Below are 24914 nucleotides of genomic sequence, written 5' to 3'. Positions count from 1 at the left end.
CAGTTGTAACGTCACTTCCCTCGTAATGACGTATGGTAACTTAGTAACTGGTTCTAAACTATCGGAACAATACTTCTCCGACGAGCATAAAAGCGTATCCAGAGGGGGAAAAAACATTATAAATCTGATCATGTTTTGACTTTTACACATTCTGATCACAAGACATATGAAAAGTTCTAGCCAGCATGAAGAATAAAAAGTACCGATTTTCTTTGTTTAGAACCACGATGGCTGCCGTTGCTGGGCGATGTGACATCAGACCATTGAACCCAATTACTATTAGATAAAATGAGCGTGCTAGAATCCAGCAAGTACTGTACTGTTTTCATCAGTAGCCTGGCCACTTTCACCTTTTCATTAGTATTCAATTAAAACCGCCAACTATGAGAAATCCCGGGTTATAACATTAAAATTCAGTCAAAGAAAGAAAAAAATTCCACTCTGACCGACTGGCATATAATTGAGATTAAATTATTTTTTTAAAAGCTTTAAAAATAATTAAAAGAGCTGTAAAATAATAATCAGGGTTGCCAATTCAGGAGGCCAAAATTTACCGAAATTTTACACAAACACATTAACCGACCTCTTTCACTATGTACTTACTTTATTTCTGTTTAGCAAGCGATTTGAAAATATAGTGAGGATTAATAATATACTGAATTCCGTAAATATATGGAAAATTGGCAACCTTGAATAGTAATAATAATAATAATGATGATGATGATGTCCATTTAGTCTAGCGCTTCCTATGCAATTGCATCTCAAAACGCTTTACAATAATAATACAATTTATTAGGTGACAAACAAATAAATGAATTAAAATTTAAGCACAAAAACAACTTACCGAAAGATCTGACACAGTGTTTTTAAGCTCTTGATCAGATATTTTGGTGGACAGATCAGGAATGAGAATTTTCAAGGTTTCCTTTGCTGGATAAGAGGAAAAAAAAAGAAAAGTACAATTAAAAGGAAATACTCGGAAATGACCCACTGTTAACAAAAATAATGATTTGAAAGTGTTAAATAATGTGCAAAAGTCTATGGGCAATATTTTAAATCTGGCAACATTTGAATGATAAAATCAAACTGATACTAAGCTGCTAGAAGCTGTGGACTGTAAAAAGTAATAAACAAAAATGAATATATTATATACTATATATCTTGAAAATAGAACAACAAAAAAATATAAAAAAATAAAATATATATATATATATATATATATATATATATATAAATACACACACACACACACACACAAAAGATACATAAAACACACAAGTGAAGCCTGTGCAGCAAGCATAGATTTTTCTACGACAAAGCAATAATCACAAATGGTTGATTTCTCAATAACTTCTTTGAACCATTATTCTGATTTATTATTTATATATTGCTTATGCAATTTTCCAAACTAAAAGAAGGAGAGAAATTCTTTTTAGCTGAATTGAAACACATGGCTTATGTAATTTTCCAAACCAAAAGAAGGAGAGAAAATTTCTTTTAGCTGAATAGAAACACCTGCCCTGATGTGTTCCGCGTTTGTTATTTTGTTCTTTTTTGAAGCTGTTATATTCATTTTTTTATTACTTAAAGATAAAATTGTGATTTTATCTGATTCATTTGCTGGACTGTGATATCATCTCTGACATAAACTACCATCAAACTTTGACCAATGCTCTCGACTTTGTGAACCGAATTATAGGACTGACCTGCTTCTTGTTTGGCCATCTTTTTAGATGATGCAAGACCCGTGCCATATTCAATGTTGTTGATCATGACTGTAGCACCATATGGCGTTTTAGGATTTTCTGGTGGAGAAATGTTGAAGCACAATAAGAGATTAATGGATAATTTGTGCATAATAACATAAATTTAATGAATAAATAAATAAATAAATCATAAATGAGTAAACAAAAGATTAAATAAATAGACATGTAAATAAATATTTCAAAAATTGAAATTTAAAAATTTAGAATAAAAAAAGACGAAGGTAATAAGAAAGTCAGAGAAAGTAACGTATAAAATCACAATATGTATACGATCATTTAACCTAGAATGAGTACCACACTCATGTATTTCCGATCAGATTTAAACTAGACATACCAAGCTCCTTGAAGACATAAGTAGGTTGGATTTTCAAAGTTCTTTGCATGTACTCATGAAGGATGCACAGGTATGACTTGCCGGACGGATTCAGGACAAACGCTGTAAGGATTTTTAAAAAATAAAAAATAAAAAATAAACATGAACATATATTCACAGAGCTACCAACTTGCGAAAATCTGTTTGGGAGACAATTGATATTCATTTCAGTGGTGCATTAAAGCCGATTTAGACCTACAGACAACTTCATCTAGACAATTGTTAATGAACTCATGTGTATAATTTAAAATCACATTAGAATGTTAAAACACTTAAAACTATCATTTTTTTGCCTATTTCCTCATATATGACATTTATATATGGTCGATGTGGTAACTGCCACAATGCACATCCAAAAGTACTCAAATGATACAGAATAAAATGTGTAAAATTTTGCAAATCGATTGGAGAATAAAAAGGGGGTCAAATAATAATAGAGAACACTGGGCTAGCAGTCTCAGATCAAAGCATTGAATGGATGGATTTAATCTTAACAGTACAGGACCCCCCCCCCCTCCCCCACCCAACTCACACTCAAACGCACACACACACAAATACACACTGACAAAATTAAATAGGGAGAGTAGTCGACAGTATACAATAATACTACCAATACCCCCCCCCCCCACCAGTACACAATAATACTACCATTGACCCAACGTATTGGAGGCAACCTATAATAATACCTAGGTTATAATAGGCAGTTTAGTGAAAATTTCAAATTATAAAGAACTTCTTTAAATTGGTATTAACAGAAGCAGCTTGCTGTGCTTATTCCAATGCTTTTTAAACTTTTGAGATATCTCAATTGGTTCAAGAGTTATGAATTTTTAAATGAATATTTTTCGGGGTTCAAAACGGCCAATTTTACCATTGCAAAGTTGTGACGAGTCCATGACAACACAAGTAATAACAACTGCCTATGAAGACGTAACTTCGTCAAAAATGGACGGATTTTCATGAATTATAAATCAAAATATAGGTAGAATTCTATTCTTTCATTATAAACTGGATTTTGCTTTTATTGTCTTCTTTCTTCCTTTGGTGGTCATGAATAGGCATAACTTATGAACTACTACTGAGTACGTGAGAGTTTGACCTTGAGACTCAGCAATAGCAGCAATCTTCTCCTTGACATCCTTTAAACATTTGAAAGTATTCATCTGAATCAAAACAAAGTTAAATGAAGCAAAATATGAAAAGGAATAATATTTTGGAGTGAAAAAGATATATATTGGATCAATTCCTTGTTGCCTAAGTATGAAAAGTGAGGGCTTGAAGGAAGTCAACACACTATAATTAAACAAACTGTAGATAAATCCGTTTTAATTATTTATTTATTTTTTAATAAAATAAATGGGACTCTCAAAGAACTGTAAACAAACCGAACGTTAAAGTTAAAACGTTTTAAATGACTGACTGGTGGACCAAAAGTGGCTGTTGAAAGTTAAAATTTACCGAGAAAAGGACGGTCATCATACAACATGAACGCCCCTCCCCCCCCCCCCCCCTCTTCCCCATTAAAAAAAAAATCCAAAAAAATAAACCAAAGGTGATGATGGGAGGGTGTGTGTGTGGATTGGGGGGGGGGGGGGGGGGGGGGGGGGGGGGGTCTTGGCTCAGCTCTTCACTTTTAGGACTCCAGTACAGATATTTATTCAATATTTACCATGGGGGCCACACAGACTAGTTTCAATCGTAAACAAAGATGGCGGAAGTTCGACTCCCATGGCAACCATTATTTTTTTTTTCGTACTTTTACTTCAATAAACAAATAAGAATGAAAATAAAAGAATAAAATGCTCTTACATGAAAAAACATTATGAAAACAAAATGTTAATATCAATAATAAGCCAATAAAGGAGGTAGAGCGTGGTGTTTAATCAGCAGCGACCGTGGGTCCAAAGGTCAGCTAAAGCGTGATGTCACAGCCACTGAATGCCGGCTCAGTTGAGCGGTAAGTCTAAAATCTGTGTTATTTTGCGGAGAGTTAAACAAGTTGTGCGTCAAGTTTAATTCTTACATATCTTGTGTCATTCAAATATTTAATAGTTGAATTTTATGTCTCCGAAGTTTAAATACTGTCACCCAACAAGTTTTTATGTTCTTAAGCTTTAAAAATTGCATTGATTTCAAAAGAAAATAACTCGAGTTATAGTGATCTGATCGACTTCAGAAAAAGACTGTTTCATAGTTTAGCTTCTCCTCTTCAAAAAGATGTATCTGAAGTGGTAGTACGATCCGAAAAACGAAACAAAAATTGCATTTGTTTCCGACCACTCCCGCAGGTCACTTCCACGGCCGGTCACAAAAACTCAATGGGTGGCTGATCGCCGATTCAGCCAGCGGGTCGCGCTCTCGCTAAACTGCCTAGTTATAATATCACCTGACATCAACTGCATACACTTTGATGGGACTAATCAGACACACAAAATTTGTATTGATTGACCATAGAGGATGATAACGAAAAATGGAGAGACAAGAAGCAAACCGGTTTTCATTTTTCTTCATGAAGGGTCATAAAATGCACAGTACATGATTATATATCCATGCCCACATTCCCACTAAACATTTTCTGTTAGATGACACACAGCTAATGATATATACCTATGTGTAATCTTACTACTTGATACTACAATATAATTAAAAAAAAAAAAAAAAAAAAAAAAAAAAAACAAAAGAAAAGAAGAAAGAAAGTATGTTTTTGCACTTTCTTTGTCTTCGTTTTGCTGCTGCCATTGATCCCCCCCCCCCCCCCCCCCCCCCCCCCCCCCCTATTTCCGTGAATAAAAATCATCCTACCTTTCTTTTTGTAAATGCCAGATGAGCCATTAGGGTTGTGGTTGCCAACGATGGGACAAGTAATAAGTTTTGTATCCGATGGCTGAGGAAGGCAAGCAGTTAAATATTATGTTGAACATTAAGTACATCATCTCACTACTTTTTTTATCATAGGTGTAAGAACAAAGGTGACTAGGAAGAAAATTAAAGTGAGTTTATGTTAACCCCTTATAGGCTAAAAGAAGTCTCCCTGAATCTCATAATATAATTAAATTATGAAATTTTAAAAATCTACAATCAGAGTTGCCACTACGCTATGAAATCTTTCATTTTGACAACAGAAGAGAATTTTCTTTTTTTAATAGAGCAAATCTCAAGTCTCATGAATGTGAAGTTTAAAATCGCTTTGTAACTTATTTCGAGGAAACACAATATGATGAAATACGGCAATATATACAATCATAATAAAAATACCTTCACATATGGTCACCTTAAAACAGAACCCTATGATAGATGTATTTGATTTAATAAAAACAAAAAAAAAACGATATCAAAAGATCAACACATTTACCAGTTCAGGACGGTTGTTTCTGTTTTTTCCTAATAAATGCTTTCTTCGTTCTCTCCAAGTCCTGTGTGGAGTAAGGAAATACAATAAACAGATCAGTTTTTCTTCATGAATAACACCATCAAATCAACATTTTACCTGTATGCATTTCATATATTACCTTTCTTGAGTATGGACGTAACCTGAAGCATTGCTGTATGCCCATAAATGAACAAATAAAACATAGCTGCATTCAACACAAAAAAATGTGTTATTTTTGTTTCTAGAACTTTTATGCTACATCAACACTTGCAGGTCATATATGCGCAGGTTTTAAAGAAGAGGTGGGATGATCAAAAGGGAAGAAAAAATAAAATATGCTAATAATCATCATGCTTATTGGATGAAGAATTTCCATCCATCTTGAATCTACTTTTGGTTGCCAGGTGGAAAACAGATTGGAGAAGTACTCTCAATCATCATCGATTTTTGTACGAATATTGTTGAAAGAATAGCTCACTAAAGAAAAGTGCATCATTTTTTTTTTTTACTTGAAGATGGCCAAAAGCCGAAACATCGTTTGTTTTGTGTTCTCTGATATACGAGTCACATTTACTCACTTTATCTTTCTCTCCATCTTATTGGCTCATTAGACACCGCTAGTTTTTGGTCATGAGAAAACAAGTCTTACTCGAATATCCGCATTTGCAGATTCACATCAAACACATCTTGTTGCGCCTTCTGCACCAGACACCAAAACCTAGTTACCACCTTGTCTCTGATACAGTTGCCATTTTTGTCAGTAACTTAAATGTAAATTAAATGTTTCTTTTTTTCATTGATTTAAAAAAAATTAAGCAAAACAATAAAAAAAACTGATTCAAAACTTTTAATCTTTTAAAAAAAAATACAAAAACTTTTAGAAACATGAAACAAAGCTCTAGCCACAGCAATGACTTGATACAATGTCAAGATAAAAGAATGACTTACTTGTATTTTTTCACCACGATAGTTTTAAATTTAAAAAGGTTGGCACAGTAATTGTGGACTGCATCTGTGCCTGAAAATGAGAAGTAAAATTTTATAGTTAACAGCAATTCATCCCACACTTATTGATCTAAATTATTTTGATGTTTAAAATCTGCCACAAACAAGTCTGTTATCCAATTCAAGAAAGACAAAAAAAAAAAAAAAAGCAAATAAAATAAAACAAAACAGAAGACCCATGTCATGGTTATTACTTTAAAATGTTTTTGAAATTTATGTGGAGTATTTGTTTTTGTTTGTTTTTAGGTGTTCAATGGCGCTTTCGACACTATTTAGGTCATTTAAGCGCCCGTTATGTGGAGTAATTCAGTCTTTTTTTGTTTGTTTGTTGCTTTAGGTCTCTTCCAACACAATTGAGGTTATATGAGAGACCGCTGAAACAAAAAAACAAGCAATCCAACAAAAATAGTACAAATGTAAATCAAAATCATAACCTAAAGATATCATAAGCTAAATTATAAATAACCAAGAACAAACAGGCAGAAGATTTACAGAGAAAAAAAATATCCCCTGTCAAAAATACAATCACAAACCAAAGAAACAGGATAGGCTAGTAAAGAGAAGAAGAAACGACATCACTATCGGATCGTACACCCATGCCAACATCATAGGTATATGATTCAAGGGTGATGCTATAGAATATAACACAGACACAGCTTAAATACATACACATTTACAGTGGAAGATTGATAGTAATGTTTTTGCTTTAGTGAAATAAAAATTCAAGGAAACCAAGCAAATCATAATTATCTCCTCTTCACTACTCTTGCCCTCTGCAAAAAACTTTCATTCATATTGCCATTTTATGCATAAAGACGATAATATGTCATGATAATCACCAAGTACGGTAAGAATGTCTTCATTTTCAACATACTTGGTAATTATCACGATAGTCTAGTCGGTCCAATGAGTTGTCATTGTCTGGAAGAGATGGATGAGACTTACTTAGTGTGTCCCAGATGATTTCTGTTCTATGAATTATTATATGTTCACCTAAAGGTATGCTTAATTCAGAAAAGTGAGTGGAGCAGGCATTTATGTTGGTAACACAAGAGATGAAGTGAGTAGGAAAGTGCCAGAAGACAATAGAGAATAAAAAATTTTTGCGGCGGTGATGGCTCATATGGTAGAACCAGGCGGAGTTGTCATACCAGTAAGGTCGCGGGTTCAAACTCCCATCACCGCCGCAAAAAATGTTTATTCTCTATTGTCTTCTGGCACTTTCCTTCTCACTTGTTCTTTTGTTGTTACCTAAAGGTATGTTGTGACCCTTTGAATAAGTGGCTAATAATATGTCCTTTGTGTTGGAAGAGAAATATTTCTAAAAATTACAGCTCTACTGGTTATTTAACCTTCCTTTTTCCACCGACAGATCTGTTACCATCACTATTCGACAGTGAGCAGGGATACCATTTGCTTTGTTTTCTTTTTTTTTTAAAAAGGCCTGAATTTTTTATCTCGAAAAGCCATATATAAAAATGTTTCGTCCAAAGCTTCTCTTTATCAAATACTAGCACTCTTCAATCATAGAAAAAAAGGAAACACATCTTTCTAGCTACCCATTAACTGTTCATTTAAACAACCCTGTAATCTTTTTTAAAAATTCAACTCAACAATACCGATCAAGGTCAGTCTGAATATTCCAAAAAGCTGGTTTTCCAGTTTTAGCCGGGAAAAGGGCATCCATGGAGAGAGGTACTGTTCGGGAGAGAGGTACTCTTCGTGTGTGGAATCTTATTTTTTAAAATGACTAATCATGAAAATATCATCCAAAAATTAAAATTTTAAAAATATCAAAGACAATTACTGATTTTTACTTTGAGATAACAAATTAATATAAATATTGCTTTAATACACATGATTCTGTCCTATCAATAGTTATATGGCATATGTTCTTACCCAACAAAGACTCCTTTGCTCTTTCCTCTGCTGTCAGGATTTTGACCTCAGCTGCATGAAGCCTGAGCTGATCCTCAGGGGCATTGGAATCTACTAGGAAAGCAACAATAAATTCAACATAGAAAAATTCTTCAATATCTATTGAAGCAAGCAAAAATCACAATAAATGATATTATAGAGAGAGAGAGAGAGAGAGAGAGAGAGAGAGAGAGAGAGAGAGAGAGAGAGAGAGATAGAGAGAGAGAGAGAGAGAGAGAGAGAGAGAGAGAGAGAGAGAGAAATGTATGTGAGCATCTTAATGTGCTTGATTCAAGTACTGCAAAGGCGTATAATGCAATAACTACTCTAAATGAAAATTTATAGCGCTTATATAAATTCTAATACCCAAAATATCAAATAGGCTGTCATTAAATTTAAATCCCTGCACTATGTTGAGCCATCACAATATCATACTTACAAACATTGACGGCAATGTTATTATCACCGGGTGGAGAAGCTTCTTCGGCAGTCCCATCCATCAACTTCCTCTGCTTGGCTCCTTTTCTTTTCAAATCTTCTATTTTACGTTTGATACTGGATATCGTACTTGTATTACTAGTTACAAGTTCACTAGAATCAATGCTAGTCGACGTTTCTTCAACAACAATGTTGTTATTATTATTACTACTATTGTTCTGACCGACATCGGTTGTAGCACGTTCATTAATCTCTGTCTCACAGTCATTTCCAACAGGAGAGGTCGCAGACTGCTGCTGTTCTTCAGAAATCTCACTATTTAACACTGTTTGGTTATTCACAACAACATCTTGCTCAACTTTAACCACTTTGAATTCTGGTGAATCCTTTTTCAAGGAGTTTTCAGTAATGGAAATATCTTTATCCCTACTGTCATTTTCTTGGAAACAGAGGGAAGTTTTTACTGCTTCCACAGCCACACTGTAGTAACCCCCATCATAAGCCTCAAACTTCAAAGGTGTTGAGCTATCATACTTTACAGCAATATTTTCTCCTCCTGGGGAACGTGGGCTATCTGTGTTGTTAGTATTATTACACGAATGTGAAGTTGATAATTGACTGTTTGGTTCTACTTGTGAAATCTCATTGATAAAATCATTAGTCTTTCCTGTATGTAACTCTTCTGGTTCTCTATGAGAGGGACATTTCCCAGATGAATCCTGAACCACCATCCACATCTTATGAGGAGAAGTAGAGTCTGTCAAAGGTGGATTTGTATCATCTTCTAACTGATGTGGTGGGGTTTGATGTTCCTGCAAATGTGGTGGAGTCTGATGAGTTGGAACCTTGTTTTCTTGGGATGAAGGAATGGTTTCAATATTTGTGGAATTTTTATCACAGGAAGGTAGTGTCCCTTGAGAAGCCTTTCCATCTTCAACCGGTACACTTGCTCCATCTAATGCAATAAAAATTTAATAGATTATAATTATGAAAAAGGCATGCTTGATGTGTATAAATAGTTACATAGTACAGAATGATAAAAAAAACTGTGCTAGTGTGTGATCGCCGACAATTGACCATCCCCCCCCCCCCCCCCCACCTCTCCTATTCTGACAAACTGAATTACATTGTAAGCTAAGAGATTTAAACAATAGCAATATTCAACCCTGTTATAATGTTTAGACCATAACTTTTAATTCCACATATATATCATATGCCTCTGCTGGGACATATTAAAAATTAAGAGATAATTAAGCTATCTATGAGTTTGGAACAGAGTCTCAGGGAAGAGGGAAAGTAAACATTCTAATTCTTCTATTCCCCATTTTATATCTAATAAAATCGAGTGGAGTTGGTCAACAAGCTCCTTTATTAGTCTTCTATAATCAATGCACCTGATACAAAAGAGAAATATTTTACAATAACAAAATGAAAATGGCATTCTTATCCAAATGTGCATTAGTGTCATGGCTTCAACGATATGTAAATAAGAAATCATTACCTAATTTTTCACCTCTACTTTCCAAATTCTTCAGTTTCTTTCGATATTGTAGACATGGGATGGCTGATATAGGTATATCATGTCTCTGGGGAGAGGAAAAAGGGTTTAGAAAATCTTGAGACTTTATCTCTGGCAAAAAGTGAAATTACATTTAAAAGGGCTCATAGTCACCTTAGTGTGCAACAATATTTTCCTCTATGTTGTAGGCACATGATGTAAATAATAATGTGAAATTGAATGTAAGCTTCAATTCAATTACAAAAACAGATCAAATGAACGTTTTGGGTTTCCCAAATTGTAATTAAATTGAAGCTTACATTCAATTTCACATTATTATTTATTTCTTCGAGCTTCGAGCAGCAACATTTACATTAGGCACATGATGCGACACCTCAAATATGGCAATGTACAATTTATTTGGAGACAAAAAGGCCTTTGAACTTACAGTGTCCTGAATATAATTTGATGCCATTCTATTATTTCCATAAAACCGAAATAATTATATAAAGGATATATAAAAGATAAAAAAGTTTAAGCTCTTCATCAGCCATATAATTATCATACTCCTGTTATTCTTCCTCTCAGATTTCTGATAATATGTCAATGTTCAGATCTGAAAAACATAGTTCTTAAATTTACTGTACAAACCCACAAGTTTTATCTGATGTGTAAGGCAGTCATGCTTTACATTTAAACCCTATACTGTCAACTGACACTGAACATTTTACACATATTATGTGAATGATCAGCCTAATTTCCCTCCTCAAACTTTTTCCATCCATCATTTCTCAAGCAGTCTGATCCCACCTCCTTAACTCTCATTAGGATTTCGATAGCCGACTTTTGATGCCACTCCCCCATTTTCCCCATGACTAGTCCTCATGAGCTCTAATTTTTAAATGTTTTATGATATTTTTTCAGCATTGAGAGATTCAATTGATAATTGTATTATTCCTTCCACCATTTTGATTTTTTTTTTTAAAGCGACCACAACACTCTTTTCACTTGAAAGTTTATCATTTTAGAAATAAATGGGTAAATCAATTACTTTTTATGAGATTTAATGTTCATGCAGTTGATTCTTGTAGATGTGAACTTTTTTTGACCTAACTGTTAAAAGGATTTTGTATTGGAAGTTCGTTGCATTTGTAGGGAGCGAAAAAGACGAATGGAGCTTTGGTCGAAGCGAGCGAAGTCTTCCGCTCTCTCACAAATCATGAACTGATAACAACAACAAGCTAAGACTTCTGATCAAACTTTTCTCTTTTATTATCATTCAAGTTTCATTAAATTACTATCGTTTGTATTTAATCATTTTGTTATTAAGTTATTTCGAGATCTTATACTGGTGACCCCGACGCTGGACATGGCAGAACATAAAAACGAACTTTCTGACCTTTTGCAACAACTCCTTGTCCTCCAATCCTCCCAACAAAGTCAAAGCACGGTTGGGGCAGTCTCACTAAAACTGCCAGAATTCTGGACAAAGTCACCAGACGTTTGGTTTGCAAGAATTGAAGCACAATTTAACACTCGCGGTATCACAGAAGACCAAACAAAATACGACTATGTTGTTAGCACTCTAGATGTAAACACTGCAGAAGAAATGCAGGCAGTACTCACAAACCCTCCACATGAAAATAAATATGAGACGCTTAAAAAATCACTTATCAAGACATTCGGCAAGTCTCAAGCCCAAAAGGATTTCGAACTGCTGAATCTCAACGGAATGGGTGACAAACGACCAACAGCGCTGCTGAGGAAAATCAACTCATTGAATGATGACCCCCAAACATTGAAACAGGCACTTTTCCTGTCAAACCTCCCTCCTGACATCCAATGCATTTTAGCTAGTCAGAATATCGTCGACGTAGAACTTCTAGCCGAGGCTGCTGACAGGATTTGGGAGACGAAAGCAACTGCAAGACTTGCTGATGGCACTATGGATCTACGAAACACAATGTCGTAGCTTCGTCGACAAGACAAGAATCCAGCGGCGGCTTCACACCTATTGAAAACAATGGACAATCCCACATCGACGCCGCGAGTTTCAAACCCAATCGGGCACAACAGTCACGTGGCAACAGATCATTTGGTCAACAGAGACGGTTTGTGTGTTTTTACCACACGAAGTTTGGATTCAAAGCTCAACGGTGTCAGCCAGGGTGTAGTTTTACTCCTTTGGGAAACGACAAGGCCAGCAGTTAGAAGTGGCGACTGCTGGCACACCAGACACAGCCACGAACACCTTTTCAATCACGGACAGACGATCAGGAATACATTTCCTAATAGATACCGGAGCGGACGTTTCAGTTTTTCCAGCATCTGTCCACGAGAGAAAATGCAACTCCCCCTCCTCACCCTTATTAGCAGCTAACGGTACCTCTATCCGTTCATGGGGAAAACGAACTTTCACGCTCCACTTTGGACAAAAAAACTTCTTACACATGAGTTCGTTCTGGCAGACGTCACGAGACCTATACTTGGAGCAGATTTTTTTATTCAACATGAACTCCTCATTGACTTAAAAGGTAGACGCCTTATGTCACTCGGCAGTGTTTTAGCCTCGCTTCAGCCAACTAGAACCTCCCACTCGGTTTCGGGACTTTCCTTCGCAGAGAAAACCTCATACTCATGCATGTTGTCAGAATTTCCACAATTGCTTACTCCAAGATTCAGTTCACCTGTAAACAAACATGGTGTGGAGCTGCATATAGTTACAGATGGACCGCCAGTTCACGCCAGAGTTCGTCGTCTTACCGAGGATAAACTGACAGCAGCTCGACAAGAATTTCTGGCTATGGAAGAAATGGGGATCATTTGACGCTCTAACTCTCCATGGTCTTCACCCTCTTCATGTTGTTCCGAAAGCTGACGGGCAACTCCGACCTTGCGGTGACTATCGCCACCTCAACACACAAACAAAAGATGACAGATATCCTTTACCGCACATTCAGGACTTCAATAGACGACTTGCAGGGTGCAAAGTTTTCTCTAAAGTCGATCTTGTTAGGAGTTATCACCAAATACCCGTCGCAACTACATCAATTCCAAAAACCGCAATAACTACTCCATTTGGCCTCTGGGAGTTTGTACGTATGCCATTCGGCCTTAAGAATGCTGCCCAGACATTCCAGAGGCTTATGGATGGAATCAGGGATGCCACCAGGCAAATTTTAAAAAGCCTGAAAACTTGCGCGGACGAGATACAAATCAACGTCAAGGGCTTTGTAGGGATTTGAAAAATATCAAATTTGGAATATTGTTTCAGTACTTATTATTGCAATTGAGAGCAAATAACACACAAAAGAAAGGAGAGTTAACAGTTTTCAAATTGATAAAATAAGGTGCTGAAACAAAATATAGACAAATTTATAAGCTATCAGGGGTGAGAATGAGTGGTCACATAAAAAGAGAAAATTTTTCATTGTGAAGATCATGACCCACCATGCAACCATAACCTATTAAATTTGAACTTCACTCAAATTCACTGAGATGCGATTCAAAATTTGTCCGCAGCAATTCCTGACACGACTCGGAGAATTTCAAAAGTTGAAAGTGTAATTACATTTGGTGGCTGTAGTAGGGATGATGATGTTTCTGGTGGTTGTAGTAGTACTGGTCGTATGGATGATTGTGTGGTGGGGTTGTAGTAGCTGTGGTAGGAATGATGATGTAGTGGTAGTTGTAGTAGTAGTAGTGGTGGTAGGGATGATGTGGTAGTGGTGGTAGGGATGATGATGTGGTGGTGATTGTAGTAGTAGTGTAGTAGTTAGTAGTAGTAGTAGTAGTAGTAGTTAGTAGTAGTAGTAGTAGTAGTAGTAGTAGTAGTAGTAGTAGTAGTTAGCAGTAGTAGTAGTAGTAGTAGTAGTAGTAGTAGTAGTGGTCTTAGAGATGATGATGTGATGGTGGTTGTAGTAGTAGTGGTGGTAGGGATGATGATGTGGTGGTGGTTGTAGTAGTGGTGGTCTTTTAGAGATAATTGTGTGGTAGTGGTTGTAATAGTTGTGGTAGGAATGATGATGTGGTGGTAGTTGTAGTAGTTCTGGTGGTAGGGATGATGTGGTGATATTTGCAGTAGTAGTGTTGGTAGGGATGATGATGTGGTGGTGGTTGTAATAGTAGTGGTGGTAGAGATGATGTAGTGGTTTTGGTGAGTGTTTTTCATTCAGTGATAATAATAGCAATTTGTCAAAAAGGAGGAAAATGTCTCCGTCTATCGGTCAAACACAAGCAAAGTGTAAAAATAACAGGAACATAGTTTTGTATTGGTATTATGTAATGTATTACTATTACTAGTATAAATCCATTCTTATCATTAAACTAAATTTACTTTTGTAAACATTTAATGAATTGTCCTTTCCACATGTTAAAGGCCTACAATGTTATTCAAATAAAAGGCCAGAAAGTGTAGTTTTGTTTTGATTTTTACTTTATAAAGCAGGCTACAATATCTTTTATTTTTTAACGAAACCTAGTGGTTATTCAGCTTATAAATACAACCCAGGAATCTCACAAAAGCCATAGTCAAAAGGTAAAAAGACAGAAGAATAAACTAAGCCGACCACCATTGCTTTATTCTAGGCTAATGTATTATCTCTGTATAACCAGATGATTTAATGGATGGTTGCGAAAGAGAGAATAATTTATGAATTGATCTTAGGAATTCTATATCAAAAAAAAAAAAAAGAAGAAAAGAGAAATGGAAAGAAAGGCAAGGGGAGAGAGAGAAGAGGAGAGAGAGAGAGAGAGAGAGAGAGAGAGAGAGAGAGAGAGAGAGAGAGAGAGAGAGAGAGAGAGAGAGAGAGAGAGAGAGAGGGACACAGAGATTTGTCCCTCCCCTTCCCCTTCAACCAAACCATCAACCACTAGCTAATCAAAGAACACCACTGGTCGTCTGTGTCAATTGTGACATCTGGTGCCATTCAGTCTGGCCCGACGTCATAAAAACGGGACAGTCACTAAATTTCACGAGACTATTGCACAGGTGTCAAAATATGACATAAGACATAATGGTGATTTTGTGGTTTTGAGGGAAATGTTTGACACGGTAAATTCAGTGATAGGGATGGGCGGAGATAAACTACCGCGATTTTTTTCTTCTTCTTTAAAAAAAAAAAATTCTTTTTTTTTTAATAGTGACGACGGACAAAAACCGGAGGTTCCGGATTAAAACCGGCTGGTGGTAAAAAAACCGGATTTCCGGCTAAAACCGGAAAAGTGGCATCCCTGATGGAATCCTGAGAAACGCTCCTTTTGCATTCGGCTACATCGATGATATTCTAATAGCCAGCCACTCCCATGAATAACACCGTGAACACCTTCACCAGCTGTTTCAGCTTCTTTCTGACAACGGGTTGGTTACAACAAAGGCAAGTGTGTATTTGGGGCTAGCGAACTTGACTTTCTTGGCCACCGTATCACATCGCAAGGTATTCTTCCACACCCTGACCGAGTTTCCGCATTAGTCAACAGTGAACCACCAACTGACCGCACGGGGCTCCAACGATTTCTCGGCATGATTAATTACTATCATCGGTTCATGCCACACATCGCTGACACACTTGATCCACTGCATGCTCAGGCAAGCGGCAAAGGCCAACGCATCGAATGGTCCACAGACTGTCAAAAGGCTTTTGAACAAGCCAAAAACTCTCTCAAAACATCGTCCTCCTCCATCATCCTCGTCAAAATGTGCCGACGAGCCTCACTGTCGATGCTTCAAACGTAGCTGTTGGTGCGCAAATAGAGCAACTACAGGATGGTAAATCGTGGATTCCCCTTGCTTTCTACTCACAGAAATTGTCTGAAACAGAGAAGAAATACAGTGCGTTTGATCGAGAACTCCTCGCCGCCTATTCCGCAATCAAACACTTCAGACATTATCTGGAAGGCCAGTCGTTTACAATTTACACTGACCACCAACCATTAGTTACAGCGATCAGAAGCCAAACGGATAGATCGCCGCGGCAGACGAGACACCTCTCCTACATAGCTGAATTTACTACAGATATTTGAGATATACAACATCTCCGAGGAAAGTTCAATGTCGTCGCTGATGCCCTCTCCCGTTTAACAATCAATGCATCATCCAAGGGAGATCACAACCTATCCCCGGGAGATTTTGCACTTTTGTCTAAAGACCAACGTGATTCAGGAGAGATGGAGAGCTACATGTCGAAAACAACAGGTTTAAATCTCCAATATGTCGACTTCGACACCCATGTCATCCTCTGTGACACGTCAACTGGAAGACTAAGGCCCATTCTACCCAAATCGTGGACACATCTGATTTTCGACCAATTGCACGGCCTATCACACTCTGGCCCAAGACCCACACAAAAACTCATTTGTCAGCGTTTTGTTTGGGAGAGTATGAAACGAGATATTCGTCGCTGGTGTAAAGAGTGCCATGCCTGCCAAGCATCAAACATCAGTCGACATACCAAATCACCGTTATCAATTCGCTTACCACAACCAGACACGATTTTCTAGCCTACACGTTGATCTTGTTGGCCCTTTACCAACAAGTCGAGGCATGTCATACATTTCCACCATAATAGACCGTTTTATTTGTTGGCCCGAAGCAATTCCACTACCAGATGCACATGCTACGACATGCGCACAAGCTGTTCTACAACATTGGATATCGCGGTTTGGTGTGCCAACAGACATTACCTCTGACCGAGGTAGACAATTCACCTCGACGCTTTGGTCAGAATTTGGGAAGTTGCTTGGCATCAAGACCAACAACACGACGGCATACCACCCACAAGCAAACGGGATGGTCGAGCGCTTTCACAACAACTCAAAAGTGCATTGAAGGCGAGAACAACTTCTCCAAATTGGTACTCAGAACTCCCATTGGTTCTTCTTGGAATTCGTTCTTCTTGGAGACTTGAGGCCGATTGCTCACCTGCCGAAATGGTTTACGGTTCAACACTATGTCTTCCAGGAGAAATACTGCAACCCAAAAACACTCCGCACATAGAGCCTAGTTCAGATTTCGTGAAGCAACTCAAAGTAACCATGCAATCACTGGCTTCAACTCCGCCCAACTTTCATGGGAATCAGCCTGTTTACATGCCTACCAATCTAACTTCTACCGGTTACGTTTACGTTCGCATTGACTCTCACCGTTCCCCTGACAACGGCACTATGACGGCCCTTATCGAATTTTAGAGACAAATGACAAATATTTTGTATTAGACATTAAAGGAAAAAAAGAGAAGGTAACTGTAGATCGCCTGAAAGCAGCACATATCGCTCCAACAACAATACAGCAAACAAGGAAACTCCAATTAGGACCAGGTTCAGATACAAAACCTGCTACATTGGAAGAGGCGGTATCGGACAAAACACGCCCAAATAGAGACGTTACAATTACCACCAGGTCCGGTAGACAGTCAAGGCTCCCTCCTCGATATCAAGACTAGCGCTGTAAACTATGTGGTATACAGCTGGGAGGGGGGTAATGTAGGGAGCGAAAAAGACGAATGGAGCTTTGGACGAAGCGAGCGAAGTCTTCCGCTCTCTCACAAATCATGAACTGATAACAACAACAAGCTAAGACTTCTGATCGAACTTTTCTCTTTTATTATCATTCAAGTTTCATTAAATTACTATCGTTTGTATTTAATCATTTTGTTATTAAGTTATTTCGAGATCTTATACATTTATCTTTAGAATGCATATTGTTTTTTGTGTGCTAATTTATTTATTAAATACAGCATAAACATTGTTTATTTCAACTTTAAAAAAAATTTTTTAATCACAATGGTTCAAAGTTGCTTTAGGCGGCTGTACTCTGTAATGGTTATAACGTTTGTCTTGGAGTGCAGTGGTTTCACTTTTCAGGCAGTTTTTGCCAGTTTTTATGATATCTTCAAATATTATGGTTCAAGTAATGTGCTGGTGGTGTAGCAGTGGTGATAATGATGACGATGAGTACTGTTGGGTGTAGTAATGGTGAGTGATAATGATGCTGATAATGTGAAGGCTGTACTTATGGTGATGGAGATGATGTAGTGGTTTTTGTAGAAGTGGAGGTAGTGATAACGATGTACGGGTGGTTGTTCTAGTGGCAGCAGTGGTCATATTGTGGTGGCGATGATGGGTGTATTTGTGGCGGCAGTGATAGTAATGATAATATAAGATAATAATAATAATAATAATAATAATAATAATAATAATAATAATAATAATAATAATAATATATAATAATAATAATAATAATTAATAATAATAATATAATGAATTTATATAGTGCCTAGTTCCAATCAAAATTGCCCACTGGTGCTTTACATCATATGTCATACATATATACAGAACTGCCATGTTAAAAACCACATTGATATGATAATAAAATATATTATAATAAAATACATACTAACAGTCTAAATTATATGCCCTACAGAAAAATTCAGTTTTTAACCGCTTTCTAAAAGGAAGTGAATTTTTACTATTTTTTGTTTCAATACTGATGGAGTTCCACAATAGGGGGGGGGGCATGGTGGTCAAAGGATTTCTCATGAAAAATAAAGATTTTGGGGGTCCCCCTTAGGAGATTTAAATTAGCAGATCTTAAATTTCGACTGGGTTCGTAAAGGTGGATACCTTTTTGAAGGTAAACAGGAGCAGAACTGTTTTTAAGCAATTGAAAATGTGGGTAAGTATTTTAAATTCAATTCTAAAGTTTACAGGTCGCCAGTGTAGGTCCTCCAAAATGGGGATAATGTGCTTGCGCTTTTTAGATAATGTTACCAATCGAGCTGCTTTGTTCTGTATCTTTTGGAGTCGATTAATGACATTATTATTACAACCATAGAGCAAGCTTTGCAATACTGAAGGCAACTAAAAATCATAGAGACAACCTGAAGTTTAGTGGTATTAATATCAAGAAGCCTTCTAATAGCACCAATAGATCGAAGATAAAGATTGCAGGATTTAGTTACATTCCTGACATGGGCAGACATATTCAATATGGTATCAAATATAACTCCTAAATTTCTCAGAGAATGATAACATGGTGGTGGTTGGAGAAGTGGTGGTGAAGCTGTAGTGGGGGTGTTAGCAGTAATTGTAGTTGTGATGATGATGATGATGATGAAGTGGTTATTGTGGTAACAGTTGTGTTAGTGATGATGATGAGGTGGTGATTATTGTAGTGCTGGTGGTGGCAGTGATGATGATGAGGTGGTGATTATTGTAGTGCTGGTGGTGGCAGTGATGGTGATATAGTGGTTGTGATAGTGATAGTCGTAGTTGGGGTGATAATCGGGTAGTGACTGTTATAGTGGTGGTAGTGATAATGATGTAGTGATTATAGCAGTGGTAGTGGTGGTGGTAATGAAAAAAGAGGTGATTGTAGCATTTATGATGATAATAGGGGTGGTAGTGATAATAATGATGCTGGGAATAATGGTGATTGTGAGGATGAAGTTGTGGTGTTTGTGATGCCAATGGAAGTGGAGGACGCTTCCCTTGAAACACTGAAGACATTAAGGACGTTACCTCCACCCAAATTTTTAGCTCCAGACAGATATCTTTTCCTGTGAAACCAGAAGCTTGGCATTTGTGTACTAATATTCTGAATAATTTGATATATATTTCTTACTGCTCTTAAAGCTGCATCACCTATCTCTTGACTAGTTTTTCAAATTGTCTTATTAATATGATACTTACCCTAGTGCTAGCAGACCCAAGGTAATATGGCCTTGCCATGGTGCATACTCTGCTCTCCTTATGCAGATAAACGGGCATGCCAGAGTTATGAGTCGCACAAACCCAGCCCTCGGGTAGGATATCAAATGGGTCATTCTCCAGTTCTATAATGAAGAGAAAACGAACCAAATTAAACAATTACTTCAATTACTTAAAATTAAAATTTATAATTTTAAAGATATGAGAGTATTGTATAAACTTATTTGTAACATTTTTTTAAAAATAAGAGAACAATAAAATATCACTTTCTCCTATCAAGAACTATATAAACAATACAAACTTATTTGACAAACAAAGGTAAAATTAATTTATTAAAATCAATAAGGCAGATTCTACAGAACATAACGAAATAGCCAAAAAAACTATATAAACTGTTATTTCTCGTGTCATATCTATATTCTTTTTCAAATGCGATACTTTTTTCTTGTTTGTTTTCTTACAAGGAATCTACATGAGCAAGAAAATGTGTTTTGCTATTTATTTTGATACTCGCACAGACAATTTCTGTTGATTCGAAATCACTTAATCCTGGTTACGGCATTTACTATTTCTTGAATTACCTAAAAAATAATATGAAAGGCTATTTTGTATTCCAAACCAGGATCCTTTCTGTAGAAAATTACTTAAAATGTGTTATTTTTAAAGAAAGAAGCAATTTTCATCGTCAGTAGAGGAAAAAAATAGGTTTTTAATAAATATCTTTTTATAACCGGGTTCGCTAATGGGAACCTCAAAGGCAAAGTCGACCTGAATTCAAAATAAATCGTTGCAAGTCCAAAATGTCTTCATATTTCGTTGTTTGTTTGTTTGTTTTTAAGAGTTTTACGGCACTTGCAACACATTAAGGTCATATCAGCACCCGTAAAAAGGAAGAAAATGAGATAGTAAAAGGGGAATTGGTTCAAATAAAAAACAGGTGTAGATTCCAAGAGCACACTATCAAAGTACTTAGTTTGAGATCACTAAAAGTCTCATCCAGACACAAGCACAGGTCCCCACTAAGAGGAACACACTCAAATGTTTTACAAATCATATACAATATAAAGAAAACATAATACAGTGCATAACAGAAAGATGATTTACAAGGATAAACAAAATATCATCTCCCAAAACTGACTATACATTTGACTGTTTTCCTCTCAGCCAGGGCATCTGGCCAGGACCAGGACAAAACCAAGTAATCTTATTCCAAGACAAAGACAGAGCAAGTTGGAAAACAGCTATAAGTACCTCCCTGCCCTCTATGGGAGGTCAGGAACCCCACCCAGTTCATATTTCGTTGAAAATAAAGTTTAGCACACAAACAGGGTAACAAACTGTTTTATATTATTTTATTTTTAATTTAAAACATTTATCAGCGTTTTTATTATGAGACCGTCATAAGATTACATATGATTTCAAACACAGAAAAAAACAGAAGGATTTTGAAAAATAATAAGGTAAGTCACTTATTATAGGTGTAAAGTTGTAATATTTCATGTAAAATGTCTTTTTTCCGATCCGATTTGTTTTTAAAATGCATTTGATATAAACTCACGCGTGTCCCAATGATTTTGAACACTGTATTTCGAACCATGAAACGAGGCGACAACCAAAAAGCAGCCGATAGCTCCGTTTTAAGGATGTTTTAATGAGCAAAATGTTGTTGTTTGTGTTGAAATGACCAAACAATGATTAAATAACAAGAAATTGAATATCAAATCCACCACAGTAAGTTATGAACTTCATTTATTACAAATTAGGGATTTTCATTCAAGGCATAGTTTGAAGTCGACAGATCGAGACACATGTTGTGATTACACACACTGGGCAAGCTGCTAGTGGTGAAATGTGTTACTCATGACACATTGATTCGAAGTATGTCAGATCGGGGTTACGCATTGGTACGTTATTTATTTTATTTTTTTCGGGAGATGGGCATGTCTGTAAATTTGAGAGGATTTATACTTTGGTTAATCTCAGATATATATCGGGGGATTTATAATGATAAACTGGATTTTTTAAAAGAACTTTTTGACCAGAGAATTTTTAAACAGGATTTGGGGGTGGGCAGTGGAAATTGACACCATTATTATACTCATTCATCTATTTGCGGCTCTTGTAACAGATGATGGTAATATGATTCTACCTTAACATTGATGAGTATGACACATGCAGAGAAATTCAATTTGTACATCACTCTTTGATTTAACTTACCATGCCATTATTTCAATAAATCCTTACGCATGACATTTTCTTAGATAAGCCACCCACTGAATATTTTATGTTTATTTGAACTCGTAACTTAGAATCTGTATAATAATTGATGAATGTGTTCTCCTGCTTACTACATATACTATATTATTACACTTTAAAGTCCAGAGAATACTGCACAGTAGAATAAAATATTTTTTTCATTTTAAGGTTATCGTCCCACAACCCGGAGGACTATCAAAAGATGGATTCTAAGACATCTGCTACATCGAAAGCCCCTCTGGATCTTTTCTCCAGGGCCCAGAGAGTGGCAGATCATATCAGGGACTATAAGGGGGCTATATAAATGGAGAACAAAAAAAAAATAGAGCCGCCCAAAAGGATGAGAGGCCATATCTTTTTTCAGTTATTTTTTTCACAAGAATCATTGTTTTAATAAAATTAATAAATCTGTTAAAACTAAAACCCCTAAGCAATAGTTATATTAATTTATTTAAATCTTTTTAACACGTTTAAGGACTTATGGAGTTTTAGAAATCAATTTAATTGAGTTAAGGGTATTTAAATAGGGCCAATCCTTTATAAATGTCATATCATGATACTACAGGGGTAACTCATTGGGCTAAGACACTGGTGACAAGGTGCTCTAGATCAAGATATTTATATTTTCTAAAAGCACTTAAAATCCTCTTTCAAATAATACCAAATATGATAATATTCATCAATTTTGAAATTTGGGCTGAAAAAGTAAATCCTGAAATGTGCTCTGCAGAATCCGCCCTAAGATAAAACCGATAGCTTCACATGAACTTTGTAAAATAATTGCACAAAACATCAATAACAAATACTACAGCGTGACTCAAATACCGGTGTTAAAAAAGGAATTTTAAAAGATCGTCTGAAAGATATTTACTAACCTTGCAAGACTATTTTGTGTCGTATAATGGGCTTTCCATCTAATGGCTGTTCATTCACATCTTTCTTCGCAGTGATACTCTCTTTATCAATACCCTTTTCAAGCATTTCATGAAGCTGTGAATCGTCAAAATCTGTGTCTGAACTTTCATCTCCCTTGTCGTCTCCATCTCCATTTCCACTTCCTTTTGATCTTCCATTACCTTCTTCCTCATCGCTGTCGACCTGATCAATAATTTCAAACTCATGTTGATCCTCAGCAGCGTCATCTTCATCATCGTCACTTCCTGCATGATTCTCATTGCCCACTGGAGTCTCCTCTTCATCTCCAACACAACCACCGCTCTCGCTTGCTTCTATTTCTCCCATTTCCATTTCCTCTGCCATTGTGCCAAGGGAAAAGCCTGTTTAAATAATGCATCAATTGGATAAGAGAAAATAAATAATTAAAAAAGGTTTTAAATGAAAAACAATGGTATTGAACTGTTCTTTCAATGAAGAAATTGTTCGGTAGACTGAATCTCAAAGTCCAACCTTATATTGTTATCCAGTTGGACATTTGAAATTTATCTAACCTTGAACTCAAACACAATGTCAACAGTCAAGTCCAGTTTGATATCAGCATAAACAACAAATACATACCATGGGAGAGACCCAGAAAACGTAATTTTATTTATTTTAAACATGAAAAAGGAGACAAAATGCAGCATTGCATTCTGTAGCGGTAGCTTGTAGAGAATTTTGCATTGCATAAAGCACTGAACAGAGAAGAGACTTAACCATTACAATATCTCTCATCTGCAGTCCTAACAGCAATGCATTGTTACTGTTAACACTAATAGTGTTGGTGAGGTATAGGGTAGTTTAAAATACAAAAACCATCCAATTGTCTATATGTTGATGTGTTAGTTATTGATGTAGCATTTGAGACACCGCTTACATGACAAATTGATTTTAAAAAATAATATCAGATAATAGTTGAGTAAATTTATAAAAATCAAAAGCAGGAAGGATACTAGGGTGAATATTGTTTCAACAAAACATTACTAAATACAAACTGATCAAGTTAAAACTCATTCCTCAAGAAAACTGACGGCCTTACCTTATATCTACTATCGGATCAGTATGAGTATAGTATGAATTGTATTAGCAGATTATTGATATTGTGTACCTAGATATAATGGAAAAGATGCTGCAACGTTGTCAACTTCACAAGAGATAATGTTCATGTAATGTAAATTTCAGTTCACCATTTAACTCTAAATATACATCACAAGAAAAGAGAGGGAGAATAATCAATAAGAATGACTAACGCGTGATGTATAATAATAATAATTATAGTTTTGAAATGTCAATCCTTGGGTGACAATTTAAAGACGATGTTATAAAGTTATAGAGAAGTCAGTTTTATTGTAATGCAGTATCCACTCTTCAATGAAATTGGCAATTCTTTATTTATTGTCCAGGGAACCACTCTAGATACTATTATTCTTGTATAGATAGTGCAAGTGTGGCTCATCACGTTCAAGTTACACACTACGTTACAGTACAGTACCGAGGCAGGCAACAACAACACTACAACTACAAAAGGTCAAGAGGTAAACGTAATTATCTGATCGCCAAAAGCCTGAAATTCGATTTTCCTCCATCGAAACCAAAAATAAGAATTCTTGTTTTTTTTTTTAAAGAGAACCATTTCTTTCCTTGTTCTCT

At 36.2% G+C, this 24914-nt stretch overlaps 1 protein-coding gene across 4 annotated transcripts in view; it reads right to left on the bottom strand.

Annotated features, from left to right (window-relative positions):
- The window catches only part of LOC144967731 (uncharacterized), a 30570-nt gene that overhangs the window by 5146 nt on the left and 510 nt on the right, over nt 1–24914 (bottom strand). For 2 of the 4 annotated variants that reach the window (XM_078905306.1, XM_078905307.1), the window contains exons 2-12: nt 23204–23605; nt 20055–20197; nt 10371–10455; nt 8871–9824; nt 8414–8506; nt 6458–6527; nt 5492–5552; nt 4942–5023; nt 2101–2202; nt 1707–1805; nt 845–930 (exon numbers count right to left, since the gene is read on the bottom strand). In XM_078905306.1, coding sequence (XP_078761432.1) covers nt 845–930; nt 1707–1805; nt 2101–2202; nt 4942–5023; nt 5492–5552; nt 6458–6527; nt 8414–8506; nt 8871–9824; nt 10371–10455; nt 20055–20197; nt 23204–23588 — 2160 coding nt within the window. In that variant the 5' untranslated portion in view covers nt 23589–23605. Of the gene's footprint in view, nt 1–844; nt 931–1706; nt 1806–2100; nt 2203–4941; nt 5024–5491; nt 5553–6457; nt 6528–8413; nt 8507–8870; nt 9825–10370; nt 10456–20054; nt 20198–23203; nt 23606–24303; nt 24461–24914 lie in introns of those variants that run through there. The other 2 variants (XM_078905309.1, XM_078905308.1) reach the window with 2 other exon arrangements.

The sequence above is a fragment of the Berghia stephanieae genome, chromosome 3 (genome assembly GCF_034508935.2).
Source record: "Berghia stephanieae isolate SIO BIC M18660-M18661 chromosome 3, UCSD_Bste_1.3, whole genome shotgun sequence".
Taxonomy (NCBI): Eukaryota; Metazoa; Mollusca; class Gastropoda; order Nudibranchia; family Aeolidiidae; genus Berghia; species Berghia stephanieae.
The sequence above is the reverse complement of the archived record's forward strand: the minus strand, read 5'-3'. Positions and strand labels throughout refer to the sequence as shown.